General features: G+C 40.1%; 1 protein-coding gene across 2 annotated transcripts in view; it reads right to left on the bottom strand.

Moving 5' to 3' along the window:
• Positions 1–3,349: 3,349 nt before the first annotated feature.
• The window catches only part of LOC144761840 (uncharacterized), a 364,775-nt gene continuing 351,326 nt past the window's right edge, over positions 3,350–16,798 (bottom strand). For both annotated transcript variants that reach the window (XM_078647067.1, XM_078647068.1), the window contains exons 7-8: positions 8,398–8,537; positions 3,350–3,655 (exon numbers count right to left, since the gene is read on the bottom strand). In XM_078647067.1, coding sequence (XP_078503193.1) covers positions 3,534–3,655; positions 8,398–8,537 — 262 coding nt within the window. In that variant the 3' untranslated portion in view covers positions 3,350–3,533. The remainder of the gene's footprint in view (positions 3,656–8,397; positions 8,538–16,798) is intronic.

The raw sequence follows: 16,798 nt of genomic DNA, 5'->3' as shown, positions 1-16,798 counted from the left end.
CCTAGCCTGCACACTACGTAGCCGTGTAATTGATTGGGGCATCAGGGCGCACAACCAATGGCACATTATCTAGCTATACGCCGATAATGCGCTGGCCTATCTATGGGGTCACCAGGCAGTGTTACATGGCTTGACGAAACTGCTGGACAGCTATGGATGTATATTTGGCCTAAAAGAAAACTGGGGAAAATCTCCCATGTTCCAATGACACCCCTGGCTCCAGAGCAAAAGGATGGGCTTATCACCTGCCCCACTCAACTGGTCTTTCAACTCCTTTAAGTACTTAGGAGTACATATGTATCATTCACAAGCAGACCTAATTGACTGTAACCTGAGCAAGGTGATCGCCAATGCCCACTCTTCTCTAACATTCTGGGCAGAATTGCCATTGTCCCCCATGAGACATTTAGCCACATCTAAAATGTTACTGCTTCTCAGACTACTGTATCTCTTCACAGCCCTCCCCTTTCATATACCAAGTAAATAGTTTCGAGGCCTGAAATTGCTCCTAATATCTTGAATCTGGGGCAAGTCCAGAGTCGCCCTACAAAACTCTACGCCCCAACCAAGGAGAGTTGTCTGGGCAACCCAACTAAGAGCATTACTATGCAGGCGCACAACTGCAATAGCTAATGTGGTGGTTAGTAGGCCGCAGTATCACCAAATTGGGCGCTTGGGTGCCCGGCCAACAACAGCCCATGCTGCTGGAGTGGCTGTCCGGGTCCACGTCAACGATCCTGAAGGAGCTGGGAAATACTCTAATGTCTACGACTCGCAGCTGCTGGTCCCGCTATGTGCTACGAAGGCACTCACCTCCACCCTATGCTCAAGACCTACCCCTCTGGGTAATCCCCTGTCCACATACTAGTGTTATGCACAAAGAAATGGCAGACTGGTTTAAACACCTGGGGAGACTTATTCTTCGATTCGAATCTCTGCGACTTCGATACATTGATACAACGACTATGGCATCTCCTCTGGTTCCTTTCTACTGTATGCGTCATTCGTACATCAATTATTTAAGACGTGGGGCAATACGCACGACAAACCTAAAACATCTAGTTTTTTACAAACACTATTAACACATGGTACGGGCAGGAAAGCAATCGCCACACTATAATTCGATGAGACCAGATGTCGTGCCCCTACTAGCACCATAGGGTACCCGAAGATAATATCCACTAATGCCAGAATTAGGTATACTCAATTTATCTGAGTCCTTCACACGTACCTGACCCCACATAGGCTAGCGTGTATGTACCCAAACTCCTCCGATATATGCCATAAATGTCACAACTCCAATACCACGTTTATTCATATGGTACAGGATCCTGTGGCGGCATCATTATTAGACTGACACTTATACAACATACAACAGTTTATTTTTCAGCATATTGCCATAAGATTGTATGTATAACTCCCAATGCCCAAGGGGCTGTGTAAGCAATATCGAAAATTATTAAACACTATTTAAATGTATTTTTTAAAGTTATATTGCATTCATTTGAAATGCACCGCGTATGTGAGCATAAACTCATTAACTTATGCTCGCTTCTAGATCAATGTATTTATTTTGAAGTTATACGTGCACATAAAGTATGCATCTGAAATGAACATCGTAAAACTTCACCATGGCGAATTTAACAAGGCCTGAATTTGAAATAAAAACATGTTCCTTGCATGTTCTCTCCTCTGCATATGTGGCTCCAAGGCTTCAGTAGCTAGAGAAAGGAGTGATATGTATTAGAAATAGTGAGGCATGAGAAGAAAATCTTGGCAGAGACATGAAAAGCTAATAATCTGAAGAAGTTTCCTATTAATCGTGTATCAGTAAAGGTCGTGTGAATGTCCAGGTTTTGCAGGATGAGAAAATCTGAAGATTTTGCCACAAAGCAACGTGAAGTGCAACACCATTGGTCCAAGTAGTGTTAGGATTAAATGACGAGAATGTATCTGTATGCTTTAATTAATGTATACACTGTTAAGAGTTTACAGCAGACCTCTCTGAACTCTGACAGGTACAAACCTCTCCGGTTACTCTATTCTCGCGAGTGTGCAGCTATATGCTAAGCAGTTGTTCCCTTTGAGAAGATTTCTACTGAATTCTTCACCATGCTGACACCTTCCAGCTTTTTTTTAATGTTACCTTCTTGCTTCTTAAATTTCTCTGAGATTTTCAATTCTGAACCAATCTCAATCTAAACTTAGAGTCCTGGTTAGATGGCTTAAAGATTTATACATGCTGAGAAGGAGAGTTTGAGTTTCATTAAGGAACATAAACATCGGTTTTTCACCATTTGTACTTATGTGGCTATGTTGTCGTATATCTGATAATACCAAACTGAATTTACATCTTTGACTAATGCATCCAATTTAAATTATATATCTAAATGATGCTCAATTTGCATTGATTTGAATCGATTATTAATGTATAATAAACTCACTTAACTTTAGTTACCGATTTCTGGTCCTTATTGTGTGGTCAAATTGGCTACAAAAACTTTAAATTGTTTTCTTGACTGCTAACCCCTTTGTCTCTCAGTCAACCACAAAGGTCTATTGGATAGAAATGGTAACTGCGTTCGAACACGCCATGAAACTGTTTCATCCATCTTCTGCATGTTTCATAACCTCCCACAAGGATACTTTTTCTTCTCAACATCTTTAAGATGAGTTAGTGCTGTAGTGACCAATAAGAGCTTCTCTCTTTGGTCCTTTCATAATGTGCGTAAGCCAGTGAGCACATTCCACTATAAAAATATATCTATGTGTTTACAGCATTTAGAACTGGTCTCATTCCCTTCTTGCAGCAGCCATCTCTGCGAGGTGGCCGTCCCCGTTGACCATATCTTGAGCACTATCCCTACCTTCCGAGGACATGTTACTCATCACAGCGTTCTCCTACTATAAAACACCAGGTGCCAAAGCACAGCGACTACGACCTCCATGACAACACTTTAGAACGTGACCTGCACCAGGGCAATTTCCAGTTGCATTGATCATGCTGCTGAGTAAGACGAGGAATGGATTCCACTGTGAATGCAAGAAAGTGCTCTTTAAAAACTAGGGACCATTAGACAGTCGTTTTTCTCTCACACTCATTTGTATTCTTTCCTGTAGAAACGGGGTGTGGGGCCTGAGCCACTTCCTGTGGGAGGGAGTGATTTGTGTCACTCCTAAATGCAACATCAAATATGGCCTCCTTTGCCAAAATATATTTTTCTGGTTACAGCAAAGCGTCAAAAGGCAAGGACAGGATGGGTACCAGGAAGACCAGCGATGCCATCAATTGTATTCTTATATATCCATTCTCAATGCGTTAGAAAAGAAAGCGCAGAACAAAAAACAGTTTAAACTTATTTTCTACTTTTTATCATGCGTTTTACACAGATATATCAGTCCTATAACTTAGGAATTATGAAGAAATCTACTAATACAATCATTTTATCCTAAACACCTAAATATATGGTCAGGTACATTATTCACATTATCGCCCTGTCCTTCACATGCACCTCCTGTGCAGTCATTGATCTTTAGTAGGAGTTTTCTGGTCCTTTCAAGACTTGAGACCTGTACAGCGGCCTTTTAAAGTGTCTCCATATGACAAGTATGAGCCGAACAAGAAATGCAGCGCAAGCCACGGCCAGCAGCACAGCTGAAAAGGGAAAAAAATTAGATGAATGTCAATTGATGAAATAATACATTCGATGAATCAATCAATCAATCATCATTCAAGAAAAAACACAAATTCTTTTTTCAAATTGTTGGTCATCAACTCAGAGAACAAACCAGTCTTGCCAAATTACTGAGCGCAGCATTTCACCAGTGACTCACCATTTATATGTGCCTCACTATATATATGCCATACTGTACATCTTGGGACAACATATTGACAGAATTGAAACTATGACTTTTATTATCAGGATTTAATGATTGCTGCTGTGGGAGTTATAGGCTGTTTCTAGTCTGAACGGTAGATTAAACATTTTCAAACAATAATAGTGCATGTGAAAGAGGAAACAAACATCTTGGAAGCACTTTCTAACTGCCAGGCCATTCTATAAATATTATAATATTTAAAAAATGCTAGACGGGGAGAGAGGCGGGATGCGGGTTGAGGTAGATCAAGGAGAGTGAAATGATAGCACACCTGAAGGGGTGGGAGGGTGGATTGGAAGGGGGGACCCAGAGAGGGACTTTAGGACGGTAAAGAACAAATGAACACAGGAACTCCAATGGAGCGATCAATACAAAATAAATAAATAAATAAAGTCGCCTCCATCATGCATTGGACGGATATACCTCTTTCACTCAAAACATCGAGATGAAAATACTTATCAGCAAGATAGACATAAGTATAGGTAATAACACTTTCAGATCTTGGGCAGTCTACCTGAGATAGTCAACTGAGTCGCCCAATCATGAGCAAGGGACTTGCACCAAGCTCATTCTAAGTATAGATTATGTGTTGGAAACAACAGGTCAGCATACATACGCCCAAATCTATCTGTAGCCAAGACCTAAAAACAAAGCATGCGTATCTACTTTTTGTTCCCATAACAAATGAACGTTTATTATTGCCAATTGATTCTCCTGGAGCTGAATCCTATTGGTCACTAAAACAATATGTGAAATAACAGCATAACTGGAAGGAACCTGTTCTAAAACTATGCTTTTGGAAATGCTCAATCAATTCTGACATAGGAAGTTTTAGAAAATACATGCAGGGCAAACAAAGCCAAATTTAGAAAACATATTCATCAACATAATAAGGAAATTACATAGCCTTACCTAGAGGACGCACAGCTCCTAGTGGTCAACCTCAGACTAAAATGAGATCTTTCTAGGTATCCAAAGAGGCTAAGATAAGTAGTTGGTCCTAATCATATAATGATCTCCGTAACATAAGTAGGTTTAATGCTTCTCCTTTTCAGACGGCAAACAAAGTCCAAGGAAAATCAAGAAAACGCTTACTTTAAGCCCCAGAAGACTCTAATCGTGAACTTTCCTAGTACGATACAAAACATTGTCACCAGAAGTTTAATAAAATGTGATTTGTTCAAGCAAAAATATTAGATTTTTTCCTGGTTGGCATGGCCCTACATCACTTTATTTGTAAAATGTGCTTAAAGTGATGTTTGGAAACTTTGTTTACGATAACCAAGAAAATTGAAAAAAATCTTCACTTTCCAAGTAATTTATATCCTCCTTTGGAATAGCGGGTCTGGATACTGGAGTGTTTGAGAAAGCGGCCTTACAAGACATAGAGAAACCGAGAAATGAACACTAACAGTACATCGCCACTGTTACAAAAGACAACACAGCATCCGTGAAAACTGGGTAACACATCCTAATTTGTATCCATCAGAGTACATATGGCGGGTGCTAAACCCTCAGCAGCCAGCTGCTGTAGAGACTGCTGGGGCATTTTGGTGTTTCTTTGAAATAATGAGAGACTCCTATATGTTGAATTCAATGCAGATTTATTAATATCACCAAAATGAGTTAACCTTTATTTTAAAACAAAAATAGATAATTAACAAATCATGACCAGGAAGTCTAATCATCAAAATATTTTATTATAAAAAATGGGTCATTGCAAATATCTCACAATAACATATTCCATATCTCCAAGGGCAACCAGCAAGTGTTTCGCCCAGAATTGACTTTATAAAGGCGGGGCCTATAGTTGTGAACAGTCATTGGTAACTTGTGAAGTAAAGACTGAGTAGTGCAAGAAGGGGGAGCTTGCAAGTTTTATTTGAAAAGAAATGTAAAAAAATGTCGGTGTGTGATATCAATAAACCCGTTACTAACAGTATGTTAAGTGACATCTTTCTTACTTAAACTAGGCTGCTTAGAAGCCTTAGTCACCCATGTGCTTCTTTGACATTGTGCCCTCTTGTGCTTCTTCCCAGTGGCCTCTGTGTACTGCTTTTCCCCTCCCTCCCTCATCTCCTCCTTTATCCCCCCACCACTCTTAACACCTGCCGTCCTTATTTTTTCTAATTGGTGCTTTCGCACAAAATATCTAAAAAGACATGTATTTACCGATCCAAGAGTGAGTTGTCATCTTGAATTGGTAAATACAAAATTAAAGGAAATGGTGCAGGCTGCATAGTGCATTTAAACATTTTTGACGATGCTGCACAGTGTCCCAACGCTGGGCAGCACTGTCAAAAGTGATTGGCAAAGTCAATAGGAACAGGTCCCAAAGGCAAGACCTACAGGCTTTGTTAATGCTTGTTTTGAATAGACCTGGATACTGGGCAGTGCCAAACAAAACTGCTCCCTAAATGCCATAACAATCTATCAATTCTTCTGCAGTAATGGATTAATTTGGGACCCATTTTTTTACAGAATCTTCGTCTAAAATACTGTGAATTTTTTTCAAATCCATGGGAAAAGAAAGTATGTAACACACACTGCATCCATAACTGCAAATGTGGAATGTCACCCCTTTCATCTTGCAAACTAGAATGCATTTAGCCTAGATATTCAAGCTCCTATATAGTACCACTTCACAGACTGGATTAACTAAGGGGCTTAGTATATAAATTGGCCGGTAGAGATGCAAGGTCATAAACCAAGACAACTCCACGTGTACCCAGCTTGTTACTGGCCCCACCTGCCAACTGACCACGATTGGTAGCTTGCAACGTATCCTCAAACTACAAGAATCAGTGGCAGAGTAGAAGGGCTCAAGGTAGGATCTATTGATGCTCTGCTCAGGTGACCTGTCAGTCATCTGTATCGGGAATGCTTGATGCAGACCTGAAGTCCAAAATGGCACCCACAGATTTATAGATTGCAATCTAAATGTTTCTCTGATCCCGTGTCTTGATGCCACCCTGTTCTGCCATTGCTTGCTGTACCAAAACACTGCTGTGCCAAAACACTAGCCAGTTTTGGAAGCCAATGCTACAGCTTCAATGGTGAGTGGGCAATTATTCCAACCATACACTTTACGATGGCAGTCCACAATGCTCATTTACCCTTTCCGGCAAGATATAAGAATTTAGGGATGGTCAACTCTCTTTTCTTTCCTGTTACCTTACTTTCTCCATCTTCTTCATTTCTTCAACACTGCCCACCTCAGCATTTTGAGGCAACCGTAGAGTGTCATAGCATATCAGTTAAGCAATCAATAATATTACTCTCCAATGGTTTATCCAATCCATCCTTGGTTGCTGCGTGTTGCAGCAGCCAAGTGTTTAACCCAAAGAGACCAGCACCCCTTGGTACCTGCCAAGTAATCGGACACCAAGGTGATAATGCCAGAATTGCAGACAGACTATGCAAACAAGCACATTTTAAGTAATACCATCTATTTTAAGGAAGTGGAAGGCTTTAGGTGAGCCTTTGGGAAAACAAACACATAGCCCTCATATTTAGGAACTTTTCTTTTATTTTTATGGCGATGGCTGTAGCTCGATTATGCATTGCTACGATGTGTCTAAAACCAGATGCGCCATTAAATGTGGCGAGCGAAGTTTTATAATGTGTTCCATCTTGAATTTAATCTGTATCGTCTCAAATCATTGAAGAAAAAACAACTAGGGGTGAAGATTTGGCAACCTATGTTACAGCATATGGAAATGTTGTTGGAAATTTAGGTTATGATGATGCTTCGTCTGCCTTAAGTCCTTTTTTTCTCTACTTTTCTATATATTTTTTGTTTTCCTTTTTAGTTCTATACAGCACTGTAACTGTATTGCTATGTATAACATGCATTTTTTTCTTTTTTTTTATATATGCTATGATCTGAGTAATAAAGAATTAAAAATATATATATATATATTTAGAAACTTTTGCTCCTCCCATTAAATATATTCTTTTTTCTCTTTATTTGTGTATATTGAATAGGAGGTTCGTATTGGTGTCAGACTCTCATCATACTCCTCCTCCAGACCCCGCACAACTTACTTCCGCATGCTGGATGGAGAGCTCAAAACGCCTTCCCGATTTGTTTGCAATTTATCATTGAGAAGGCACTTCACAATAACTGCAATTTCAGTTTGTACAAGGCTCTCAGGAATAAATAAAGGGCACACACATCTTAACAATGATCAGAGATCAAGGGGTATATTGCCCCTAATTTGTTTGACAGCGATGCTCAACAACGGTATCCATAGAGAACTGAAGAGATCGACTCACTGAAGTACTGTTATAAAATAAAACAAAATATATTGTTGACTAATAATCAAAGCACATTTTTCTTTCAATTTCTTGAATAAGCTTTCTTAAGCATAGTTTCTCTAATGAACCGACCACTGCGGAAGTTTCCCTGAGCCAACATCATCACAAGAATGACATTGACATATATTTGCAACTTTTACTACTTCCACAAAAAAACAAAAACGACCAACGTGACCATTAATAAAAAATGATACATACCTACAAATATGTTGTTGCGTCCTGGATCTGATGATACAAAGTGCTTGTCAAGGCTTCCAGATAAGGCGACAATAACCACTGGATATATAGTGAGGGTGTAACGCACATACTCATCGAAGACAAAGTTTTCAAGAATAAACCTTTAATGGTAAGAAATTCAACGGGAAACCACAAATTAAAATACTGTAATCAGTGAAAAGATGCAAAAAATATATATGTGCTCAAATGGGAAGTGATATAACGGGTTTATGACTCGGTTTTCTCTTTTAAACATAGGCATATCAAGATGGGGTATGGCTATTTTGAAATAAAATGCAGAACCCAAAATTGATCTATCAGTTGTTTTCAACGTTATGCCATCTTTTTAACAAAAATGTTATATGGTAGACAACTTTTGGAGAAGCAACAACAAGAGCATAAAATGGATCCAGAGGTGGAAAATAGCTGTTTTCGATGTGGTACCTTATTGGAAGGGGGATGGCGGCTTATTTTTTTCTCTTGCCCTAAGTTGATAATATTTTGGGAGAAAATATTTGAATATTTTAGTAGGGCGATTAAAAAAACGTGCAAACCTACAGTAGAAGCTGCTTTGTTAGGGATATCTAGTCGGGAGGCTTTACTCTCGACAACTGAGGGCCATTTTCTTGCTATTTTAATGTTGGTTGCTCGTTTGTTAATTTTACAACATTGGAGATCATTGGAAGTACCTTTGTTTGAGAAATGGCTTATGAAAATGAAGAAGCTTATGCCAAACTGGTGGAGGCAATTAAGAAATTTTCGCGGATTTGGGAATATTTTGTTGATAATGGATTTTGCTTTATATGTTTTGTTAACTAATGAACACAATTTTGTATTTTGGATCAAGTTCGCAGCATTTGTCAAGTGCAGGTATTGTATGATTCTTGTTAGCTCTGCTCAATAAAATAAAAGAGCATAAAACAAGCAGCAGCGATTTCAACGAAACTGACGTCCACCATCAAAATGTTTTTTCTTTCCTGAACTTGGTTTAACCAATATTGGTAAATTGGTTCTTAATTTTCTTCCTCTATAGTGTCTTTCCACCTTTTGGATCACATTCTGTACTAAGGGTCACAATCTTTAAATATCATGGAAGTATTGTAGCTGTTTCCACCCAAACATCCATTATTCACTGTGCATGAAGGGCCATAGTTCAGGTGCTACAAAATGCTATTTTACCAACAAATCAATGGTACACAACCTTAAGAGCAGAATCACATGCATGCTCTCTTACCTTCATAAACAAGACATGTCCATGAGAGCTGGGGAAGGGTTAGAGCTGCCCTCTCTTTAAAAGGTGGAATGCAAGAAATGAGGAGTTTAAATGCATGTGTGTTAACTCATCTGTGCTACTTATACCTTAGACATTCACTGGAAGTGGTTTGGTTTATGAACTGAATTCAAGTGAAAAGTACTGCCACAAAGCATGAGTAATCACTTAAAAGCGGCCCAACGCTCAGTCTTCCTGGTTCATTTTGCATCTTTTTCAAGTAATTGAGTTGATATATCTGGAGAGCTGCAGGTAAATGTATCGATTAGAGAGCAAGAGCAGGAAAGGTTTTCTCCTTTACTTTCAAAATACTTCTAGGAGCACAACCAACAATAAGCCACAAAATACACTTAGGTAGGGCCAGGCAATACAAGTGTATATTATGTGAAATAAAATAGTAAATAAAATAGTAAGACAGAGATGGAAGACAATAGACCAGGAAGGCAGATACTGACAGGGGAAAATGTGCACACAGACTGTGAAAACACACAACACAAACTGGCACAACACAAAGACAAGACATGCACCAATGGGTAAACATCACTTACAACGAAACTTTTACAACGCACTACCATTACAACGCGGTCATTACAACGCAAATCATTACAACGCATTGTGCTGGGGGGCGCTCTAGGATAGGGAATAGGTTAATTTACTATCCAATAACCTTCCCTAGTGTCCACGGGGACTGGAGTTGGAATAGTAAATTAAACTATTCACTATCCAGTACCCAAAAGCGCTATGCGTTGTAATGGTATGCGATGTAAAAACCGCGTTGTAAAGGCAGGCGTTGTAATAACCTGCGTTGTAACGTCATACATCCGCACCAATGATCACAATCACACTGGTTTGGTGGAATGCCACTTCTCGATGCTGACCGTTACTACACAGAGATCAGGGTATGCGTGCGTTAGCCCCTCCTCTAGTCCCAACCCTCTCTCTTAGTGGATGGACTTCGCCTTTATTGACCATCCTCTTTTCGCCCACCCTTGCCCCACTGCTGGGAGTGCATACTGAGTGTTTGTGACCCCTCCCCCTACATAGAAATGCCCCTCCTGCTCTATTCCCAGAAGGTAGGGAACAAGTCTGCGATGCCAATGGTGGACCAGTCAGCATTCTCCTTGAGTCTGGGGATGTGATGAGGCAAGGAAATAAAGGGGAATTGTAAACCTGGGACGGCTCCCATACTCACTCGTACTCTCTCCCTTCCCAACCATGGGAACTGGCACTAGTGGAGGAGACACACTATCTGGCTTTGCAGGGTGGTGGAGAACCACCAGAAACAAATTCCTGGTTTGTGGGAGGCAACTCTAATGTCCTCCAAAACACACTGCTGCCTAACCACAACAGCTGACAAATCCCTCGTAGGTGACAACTCCTGAGCGGCGTTGTCATAGTGTGCTCCCGGGCAGTGTGGTTCAAGGATGCCAAAGCCAGAGAAGTAGACTATAAACATACTACTCACACAAAAATGTAGTTAACCCAGTGTCGCCTGACTGTCAAAAAATTTAAAGAGCACAAGGTGTGATGGTAGCCAAAAGATTTTTGCCCTGATTCTTGGTTATATTACCCTTTGGCCCGCAGATTAGTTCAGCGAGATTGAGGATCCAAAGAGCGGTAAGAAGAGATGGGGCTCTCACTAACTACCCCCTGGACATAGTTCATTAGGCTAGACCTGCATGGTGAGTACCTTCGCTCTGTCAATGACTCTGCAAGGTACACTAAGATACCTTGAACTTCTCCTTTTGTTCTGAATAAGACTTCAAAAACAACTATGAGGCTACATTTGACAAATATCACTCAATCAATAAACTTTATTTGATCATTAAAAAAATCATAAAAGCACATCAACAGTATATAAAATTCATAGAAATACAAACCCAAATTACAATCATAAACGTAATAAAAACAGTCTAAAATATATAGCCAACAGTTTAACACATTAGAGATAGCCTATGACACAGGGCAAATTTAAGAAATGTTTCAACAGACGCACAAACCTCATGGCAACAGAGCACCTGTAAATATAACGCAAGAATACATCTGGTCAATGCGGCACTCTGGAGTGGCGAGATTAAAAACCTTTTGGTGTAAATAAGATGAAATTTACAAACAAAATACAAAGTTTGCCAGGGTTTCCGGAGAGTGCTCAACACAAAGACAGGTAAGGACAGCAGATGAATCAAACTGACCCAAGTAAAAGCAAAGCTGGTATCTAATTGTTCCAAACCTAAATCTTGGCAGGATCAACTTATCCCACCTGCTGGTCATCATGTCGAGCTACGGCTCCAACCCTTGTGTTGTTTGAATCAATATATAATCTTTATTTGAGGGTTTCTGAAGTTCAAGCGTCCCTCTTTCCCCTTGCCTGGAATCCATGAAATTTATTTTAAGCCAGTGTTTATCCATTGCAGGTAAAGGTAATAATTCCGGGTTTGAGAAGAAAGAGGGACTACTACCTGGCTTAGTGCAAACATCCTTGGTATAGCATAACCAAGGGATTCAGAGGCCCCTACACAGGATGAGCAGTCCCTTATAATCTTACAACCTCAGGATGGCACCAAAAGGAACACACAACATTAAGAGGCAAAGTTCATATCCTCCTCGACATAAGATAACCCAAGTTCCCCATGGACTGCGTAGGTTGGTGACCTGACTGGGACATCCAGAATGTGCCTGCATAATATGTTTTCCTCACCTTACAGACATTTGACAGCCTTATAACCCCACACACCAGACTGATAAGTTAGAGTCTGTAAGCATTTATTTTATACATTTCAATAAGTGGCGCTAGAAGCTTTTTATCAGTTTTGGAAGCAAGGCTGAATAAAAAACCAACAGAACAGCAAAACTTCAAACTTGACCCCATAAAATCTAAAGTAACCCCCAAATAAGGACATTTGTGTATTTTTGCAATTGGGAAACAATGTAGCGTGATACACAGTGGCTTAAGGTTTTGGTTAGGTTGGTGGCCAGGCCCAAATCGTAAATAAAGCAAACAAAAGCGCGTAGACGGGTTTGGAGCCTGTTGTATGTTCTAGATAGTAATACGGCATCGTCCACATATAACAGGCCACGCGGCACTACCCTTCACAGCTGGCATGTCCCTGCCCTTGCTAACAAGGGCCAAGTCTATCCCATTGTTGTATTATAGAATTAAGATGGGAAATAGGACACAGCCCTGTTGAACTCCTCGTCCCAGACAAAAGGACTCTAAGCATTCGCTGTTTGCCCAGTGTCTTACAGAGGATTTAAGATTACGATGGAAAGCTTTTAAAAAAGCAACCCAATCACTATCAACCCCCATAGACTCAAACATGGCCCATAATTTGGATCAGACTACACTGTCAAACGACGTGCAGCAGAGATCCATAAAGGCTAGATAAATGGGACTGCATTTGGCAATCATGTACATACTTATCTGGAGGTGCAAGTTAAGGCACGTACGTAAAATGGACCTAAATCCATACTGCACTCTGGAGATTTTATGTTTGTCAGTCACCCAAGATGTTAATCTGTTAAGAATAGCCCTACCTATGACTTTCACGGTGGAATCTAACAGGAAAATCGGCCTATAGCCACTGGGGGTTATACAGTTCCATTACAAAAATAAAAATAAAGGGACTATGATGGTTAAATCCGGTTTTGGAAGCTAAATTAGCATAGTTGATAATCAGAGGTGCCCACAGAGACACCTCGAGTCTATAGAGGTCACACCCCATCTGGACCATGGACTTTATTCGAAAAGATAGCCTCAGCTATCTCCTTCAGAGAAAACTCAGGGGCATATTATCAAGGGATTTATCTCCGCTTTGTTGGCTTTAAAAGCCAAGAAAGCGGAGATAAAATTATCTCCCTATCAGCAACAGGGTGCTAACACGCAAATGTGCATGTTAGCACCCTTTTTCTCTACGATTCCCCTTACATCTCTAATGAGATGCAAAGGGGGCGTTCCAGAGAAAAATAATAGGAGAAATGTTGTTAAGCGACATTTCTCCTATTATCAAGGATTTCGCTAACCCTGTTAGTGATAAAAAAAGCAGCGCTAACCGCGGTTAGCACTGCTTTTTTTACACCTGGGGGCATATTACCAACCAATAGAGATAATTTTTGTCTCTAACTTATTCAGAGACAAAAATTATCGCCGCACATCGGCGATTTTTATCGCAGATAAACCTTGCAATTAGCAAGGTTTATCGCAAATGCGATAAAAAACTGCCGCAATGCATGAATATCGCTGAAAAGTCAGCGATATTCATGCATTATCGAGCAAATGCTCTTAGCCATGTTATCCACCTCCCATTGGATAACATGGCTAAGAACTGCTCCTGGGCAAGTGTTAGCTTTTGGAGATATTCGCGCTTAGTGCGAATATCTCCAAAAGTTGGTAATAGGAGATAGCGATGTTAGCGACTGTTTTCAGTCGCTAACATCTTGGCACGCCCACTTTGCATGTCATTAGTGATAAATATCACTGACATGCAAAGCGGGGCCCAAGATGGTCACTATCTCCTATTAGCTGTCGCTAACTGGTGTTAGCGACAGCTTGGTAATAGGGAGATAATTTTATCTCCGCTTTCTTGGCTTTTAAAGCCAAAAAAGCGGAGATAAAGCCCCTTGATAATATGCCCCCTGGTATTTTCCTGACTTAGCCATGATATCCTATGGAAGGTGGATATCATGGCTAAGTTTGTGAGCCCCTATCATCAAGCTAACTCCAAACTTCGAGAGATTATCGTTGGTTTTCCAGAGATAATTTCTCATTTGGCAGTTAGAGTGAGGATTTTTATCACTTCTGAGATAAACCTTGCTAATAGCAAGTTATCTCTGCGATAATTTCCGGCGATGCTTAGCGTTAAAAAATATCGCTAATCGTTGGTAATATGCCCCTCAGTTTCGAGGAGGAACATGGGAAAAAACTATCTATTTATCATTAACCTAGTCTGTAAAAAAACAAGATATAATTGGAAAAAATAAATAAGACATTAGCACAAGCGAGTAGTGGAAATGTGAACATTGTTAGCTTAGTGTTATGTTGGACGGATTCTTCATTTTTCCTATAGCGCCATGAAGCCCACGGGCGTACGAGCGCTTTACAAATTGATTTTAACATAACATAACATAACATAACAGGTAGTGAATACCTTAACATTTCCGTGAGAAGTTGTGACTAGCCCTGTTATGTATTCATTCATACACTGATTTCTGATATGTATGCCCAGATGAACTATTTAATAAAGTAAATGTACCTTCCTGATAATGTTATGAAATTATTATTATTTAGAACAGCAGTTTCATACAGGCAGCATGTTTTTGCTTCTATTACTTCTTGGTGCATCTGGATTCAATTTTACAGTGCATGGAAATGTAATGTTTTATTTTCATGTGCAAGTCTTGGTCTTGAAAGTGAACAATAACTTTGGTCCTCTAAGATGTAATTTCAGTGTCTGGAGGTAGATGATCGAAACTTTGAGGAAGTTTTGATATGCTACAACATTGTTTTGATTAACTCAGAGCTTTAAGGATATTTATATTCACAGTATTTTGCTCAGCCCTTGAGGGTTTTTTGTCTTTTCCTGTACAAATACTTTGCTCATGCTAGAGAATAAGAGGTGCGTATGAAGGCATATAACCCTCCACTGCAGTAACAAAGAGCAACACAGAGCTTTAGACCGCTGGGGGTCACTGAGGTGGAATCAGTCAAACCAGAGCAGTACCTTCGAAGGAGAGTGGGTGTAGGGTAGAGCCTACTGCATCCTATGTTGTTGGCTGTGAGTTCCCAATGTTAGGAACATCTGTCTGTGGGACACACTGGAAACAGCAGTAGTGCAAATGTTCGCTTTGATGAATGTTAAGCTAGAGTCGGTTGGCAGCCTGTGGATCTGCGACAGAGTTGGTAGGGATGGTACACATTAAATTACACGGTAAGTCGATGCTTTGCAGATGCAGAAGACGCGGGATGCACTCAATCACAAACACGTATGCGTATGCTGAGGCCTCAAAGATGTTGGCAGGACTAGATTTAGTCACTCATCTGTCCTGTCATTGATTATTGAAGGTTGATGGGGTGAGGCGGGTTCTTTCATCTTTAAGGCTTAAAAAGTGTGAGCCTCGTCCTGATACTTTTCATGGCTGTCCTCCTTTTAAGCTCTGTCAGTGCATTTGGATATTTTCTGCAGCAATTTAGCCTTTCTTCAGTTCTTGGGAGGTCCTTATACCTATGATATTTCCTCCTGCGTTTTGTGACACTTTGGGAAACACTCCCAAGCCTTGTGTAATGCATCTACTGGCTGGCAAAGTGGCTGCCAAGTGCACTCGCCCGAACCGCCTGTTCAGGGAATCTAACGGCCAAGGAGGGTCCCCTGAACCCAATCCTTAAGAAAATAGGTTGAAGAACAGGGTCATAAAATTAGCTTCAATTATTGGGTACATTTTAGTAGTAACATTTACAAGTGTGACAGGTCTCTCAAAATCTGTTGTATGCAACAAATAATGCTTTATAAAATATACTGGCAACTCCAAAAATGCACAAAAGGTTATAATTTGCTCGGATTATTAACTGTATGAGACTGTGTGCATGTGTTTGTCAAACTCCATAAATAATACTTTTGGGAGAGAATTGATGTAAAAATGATAATTACTTGTGTGAGCAAGTAAAGTTAGATGGATATTTATCTATATTAGGATGTAACAAGCCAGCTGTTGGTCTGTTGAAAGACCACATAATGAGGTTGCTTAGAGCAGTGATATGTAAAAAGAGAGATCTTCCTGGACCAGGAAGTTCATTAAGAAACCTGGGGTAAAAACAGGGCTGTGGGATATGGTACATTTCATAAGCGCGTACGTAGCATCCTTCAGAGTGGAAATGAATGTGTAATAGTTTGAAGGTATTTGGTTCAGCTTGCTAGAAGTATACATTTCTAACTAGAATGCTAGGGCTTGAGAAATTGTATTGCATTGTAAACATCCCAAACCCTGCTTTCCTTCCTTATCTATTTTCCTGTCTTGATTTCTAGGTCTATTCCTGCTCTTTTTCCTCTATAAATCATTCAGCTTATATGAAACTTATGACTGAACCAATGCTGAATGGGAGTTATTCGCGAGTAGAAGATA

This window comes from Lissotriton helveticus, chromosome 6 (genome assembly GCF_964261635.1).
Source record: "Lissotriton helveticus chromosome 6, aLisHel1.1, whole genome shotgun sequence".
Lineage (NCBI taxonomy): Eukaryota > Metazoa > Chordata > Amphibia > Caudata > Salamandridae > Lissotriton > Lissotriton helveticus.
The sequence above is the reverse complement of the archived record's forward strand: the minus strand, read 5'-3'. Positions and strand labels throughout refer to the sequence as shown.